Source organism: Capricornis sumatraensis, chromosome 6 (assembly GCF_032405125.1).
Source record: "Capricornis sumatraensis isolate serow.1 chromosome 6, serow.2, whole genome shotgun sequence".
In the NCBI taxonomy this organism is placed as follows: domain Eukaryota; kingdom Metazoa; phylum Chordata; class Mammalia; order Artiodactyla; family Bovidae; genus Capricornis; species Capricornis sumatraensis.
In genome coordinates, this window is record NC_091074.1 from 13,889,459 (window position 1) to 13,893,292 (window position 3,834).

The window sequence follows — 3,834 nt, forward strand, 5'->3', positions numbered from 1 at the left end:
TAAAAAAAATGAAAGTAGTCCCCCCAAAATCCCAAAAAGTGACAAGGAACCTGATAGGTCTACTTCATGGATTTAATTTTAAAGAAATCCTTAATAAACAGACTTTCACTGTATTTCAATTTTAGAAACGAGTAATTTTCCTAAGCATTAAGGACTGTTGTAAATACTGTACTTGTAAATACATTCTTGTTTAATCATTAGAACACTTCGAAGTAGATATTGACCCCATATACAAATGGAGAGAAATAAACCCAGAGGCAAAGTCCACACAGCAATTATTTGGTAAAGCTGGGGACTTGGGATCCAGATATGGGTATGTCTTTTAAAAACTTTACCCCAGGAAATAGTTTTTAAACACATAAAACTAGTTTTTACAATCGGCAAAGGCCCCCAAATAACAACTGTGATATGATAATGGAGAGCCATCACTAAAAAGTTTGAAGATTTTACCTGAGTACATCTGCTCTGGGAATTATGCTAATAACTTACACCTCCCATTTAACAATGTTATGTAAGAAATAAATTTTAAAATATTTACTCTGAATATGGCATAAGATAGACAACCCAGGCTCCCACGGTTGGGTATTAAGAATTTTGGTTTCTATTGTAAAAACTAGAATAGGTAACCAAGATCGTCAGGTTTAACTGTCAAACTATCAACAAATAGGTTTGTTCTATACTCTTCCAGCCAACACTTAGCCAACTTTCACTAATAACTTGATAATGATTTGAAATATTTACCTAATTCAAATACAAGCAACTGCTTTCTCAAACAAGCATTTCTTAATAACTGCTTTCACCTGTAAATAGAAATCCTAGTGGAATTTCATCTCATTAGTCATGGAAAATCATAATAATCATCTCAAAAGCTTTCTTGGGTTAGTTACCCAGAATTCTAGGCTTAAGACCACACTGATTTTTGAAATCTTAAAATGCCAACTAAAAAGAAAAAACCCAAGAGACAAGTTAGCTAACAAATGAACATAAATGTCAAGAAAACTTGCTTAGTGTGTAAGACTGCATAAATTTTTAAAGTTCATTAAATTCCAGAATTGATTTTTAAAGAACACGCTGTGTAAATATGAATATTGGCATGTTTGACTTTTAACAAAACATTTTACTAAATCAACCATGTCTATGAACTATTAGGCAGAAAGACAAAAAAAGTGATATGGCTCCAGACCATGAAAGTAAAAGCTAATTTAGCATATAAGACAAGAACAATAGGAATATATATAATTTTATTACAAAATTTTTTTTAAAAAAACAAAACGCAACATTCTCATTCTAGAAAACCCAAAAGTTGCTATTGATGCTAATTTCTAGGAGTTTGCTGTGCTACCATACACAAGTCAAGAAATTAAAGAAACCATTAAATATTTAGAAACATTTAACATCAGAAGCTTGAAACTCTAACTGTATGTAGTAGCCCCTCAAAAGCCACAACTTGCATTTATAAAAAAGTATTTTCTCTACAAAGAATCTTATCAGCTATACAAAAATCTGTACAGTTTTTATACTGAAGCTAATATTGAGCTGCACTTGAATTCACATTCTTAGCAAAACAATTGCCTGAGCACACACGCACACTCCACACACATCATTACAAGATAGCCATTTATTCCTCGTCTTCCTCCTCCTCCTCCTCATCTTCATCTTCTTCCTCCTCTTCTTCCTCATCTTCTGGTTCATTTTTCTTCTTGGAGCCTGTCGGCCTGCCAGGGCCCTTTTTTCCCGCTTCACTCTTGCCCTTGGCACGGTATGCAGCAATATCCTGAAATAGTTAAAAAAAAATAAAATCAGCATCCGGTGTCATTACCCAACCTTGAAAACCACTAAGTTGTAAACAATCTGCGATTATTGGCCAATAACCCCAATAATAGTCTAAAACTCGGGTTTTGAGAGCATTTGATCCCCATAGGTCTTAGAAAGCTAATTACTGGGGTGTATTAGACTGATGTCAGTACTTCACTACCATTATCTGTTAATCTCACATAGCCCCCACCCCCTAACTTCACATCTTAGATACATCTACCTAAAACATTTGGCCCTCCAGTCTTTTCAACTAAGAGACCTATTTTACTACAAATGAGTCTGAACGCACCAACCTACCAATGCTACAGACCCTGGTTTCGGTCAAAAGAAGTTTCAATTAGCTTGCGTTGCCTAAGTGTACAATTCTCACTAGACCTTTTCAAAACAAAACTGAAAACCATTAACACAGAACTATGTATATAGCTCCCAAATTTCTACAGTTTCTAACATACTGATTTAGAAAATATCTACTGGATTTCACACTGGCTTAAAAAAAAAGTGAGGACAACACACCTTTTCGTATTTCTCCTTTAGCTTAGCTGCTTTCTGTTCATACGGCTGTTTATCTTTGGCTGACTGCTCAGACCACATTTCACCCAGTTTTTTTGCAGTATCCCCAATGGATAAGCCAGGGTGTTCACTTTTGATCTTTGGGCGATGTTCGGAGCAAAACAGGAAGAAGGCAGATCTGAAAGGAAGGAACAGAGTTGTAATAACTTGAATGAAAAAAAATGGTGGTGGGGGGGAGCAATTCGGTTGGTTTTAAAAGACACTTACGGAGGCCTTTTCGGAGCGTTGGGATCTTTTTTCTTTCCCTTCTTGTCACCTTTAGGAGGGACATAATTTTTCATCTCCCTGTCGTAGCGAGCTTTGTCACTTTTTGCCATGTCTTCGAACTTGGACTTTTCCTTGGCCGACATGGTCTGTAAGCATAGAAAGAATAGTAAATACATAGCAGGACTCGAAACCCGTATCCGTCTCCAAAAAAGCGTGATCCTCTTTAGCTCCCGGTTTTCCTCAGTCACCTTAAAATAAACAAGCACCCTAAATCCCGTACTTCAAACTCGTAATAGAACATGCGTGCGCGTCAGTCGCGAGGGGAAGTTCAAAGTCACGGCCACCCGCCCGCGTGAGGCCGCCAGGCGCCCCGGCTCACCTTCCATCTCTCGGAACATTTCTTGGAAAACTCTGCGAAATTGACTGAGGAGTCGGGGTGCTTCTTCTTGTGCTCCTCGCGGCAGGTCTGCACGAAGAAGGCGTACGAAGACATCTTGCCCCGCGGCTTGTTGGGGTCGCCCTTCCCCATGATGCTGCTGCTGCGGTGGAGGCTGCCTGTCCACCTGGCGGGAGAGCGGTCGAGCGCTGGCGGGCGGGGCTGCTTCCCGCCCAAACGCCCGCGCCCTCCCCCCTGCCACACTCGCGGGCCTGCCGCCCGCCCCAGCCTAGCCCTTCCTGACAGGAAAGCCCCGCGCTTCCACGCCGCGAGCCGCGTCCCCAGCTGCCGCCTCGCGCCCCGCGTTCAAGACTCCGGAGCCGGGCCCAGCCGAGCTTCGCGCCTCCGCAGCCCGGCCCGTCAGGCCCGCACCCGGAAACCACCAGCGGGGCTCGCCCCCAGCAGCAGCGGCGCCCCAGCAAGCCGTGACGGAAGGAGGCCAGCCGACCGCGCACCCGGGGCCCGGAGCGGGCTCTTGCCTGGTGAAAGATTTTCCTCAGAGTTCCGCGCAGCGGCCGCTTCTGACCGCTACGCTGCTGCCCTGGCTCCGGCGTGAACTGGTTCGTCGCTAACGCAATCCTCCGCCTCTTGTTTTGCAGACTTCTCCGCGCCACTGCAACTTGACGAGCCGGGTCACAGACCACACCCCCGCCGCTCCGATTGGCCCTGGGGATTATTCAAACTCGAGGAGGCCCCGCCCCCTCACCAAGACGGCTTTCTATTGCTCAGTATGGCGCCAGGTCCGTCCCCCCGGCCGCAGCCTAGCAGGTTCGGTGGGTCGCCCGGGTCGTTAACTCCCAGACCCG

The 3,834-nt window shown here is 44.1% G+C and overlaps 1 protein-coding gene across 1 annotated transcript; it reads right to left on the bottom strand.

Moving 5' to 3' along the window:
* Positions 1 to 360: 360 nt before the first annotated feature.
* On the bottom strand, positions 361 to 3,627 carry HMGB2 (high mobility group box 2). Its single transcript, XM_068974069.1, has 5 exons — positions 3,508 to 3,627; positions 2,972 to 3,155; positions 2,593 to 2,738; positions 2,329 to 2,503; positions 361 to 1,774 (listed from the first exon to the last, which is right to left on the bottom strand). The coding sequence occupies exons 2-5, from the start codon at positions 3,119 to 3,121 to the stop codon at positions 1,619 to 1,621; spliced, it is 627 nt and encodes a 208-aa protein (XP_068830170.1). The 5' UTR covers positions 3,122 to 3,155; positions 3,508 to 3,627; the 3' UTR covers positions 361 to 1,618.
* Positions 3,628 to 3,834: the final 207 nt, after the last annotated feature.

What these genes read in the sequence shown, in the direction of transcription:
- HMGB2 (XM_068974069.1), bottom strand. Translation starts at nt 3,121, where the DNA reads ATGGGGAAGGGCGACCCCAACAAGCCGCGGGGCAAGATGTCTTCGTAC. An exon ending in AACGCTCCGAAAAGGCCTCC is followed by an intron (nt 2,504 to 2,592) that starts GTAAGTGTCTTT and finishes CCTTCCTTTCAG; the next exon opens with ATCTGCCTTCTTCCTGTTTT. An exon ending in TAAAGGAGAAATACGAAAAG is followed by an intron (nt 1,775 to 2,328) that starts GTGTGTTGTCCT and finishes TAACTATTTCAG; the next exon opens with GATATTGCTGCATACCGTGC.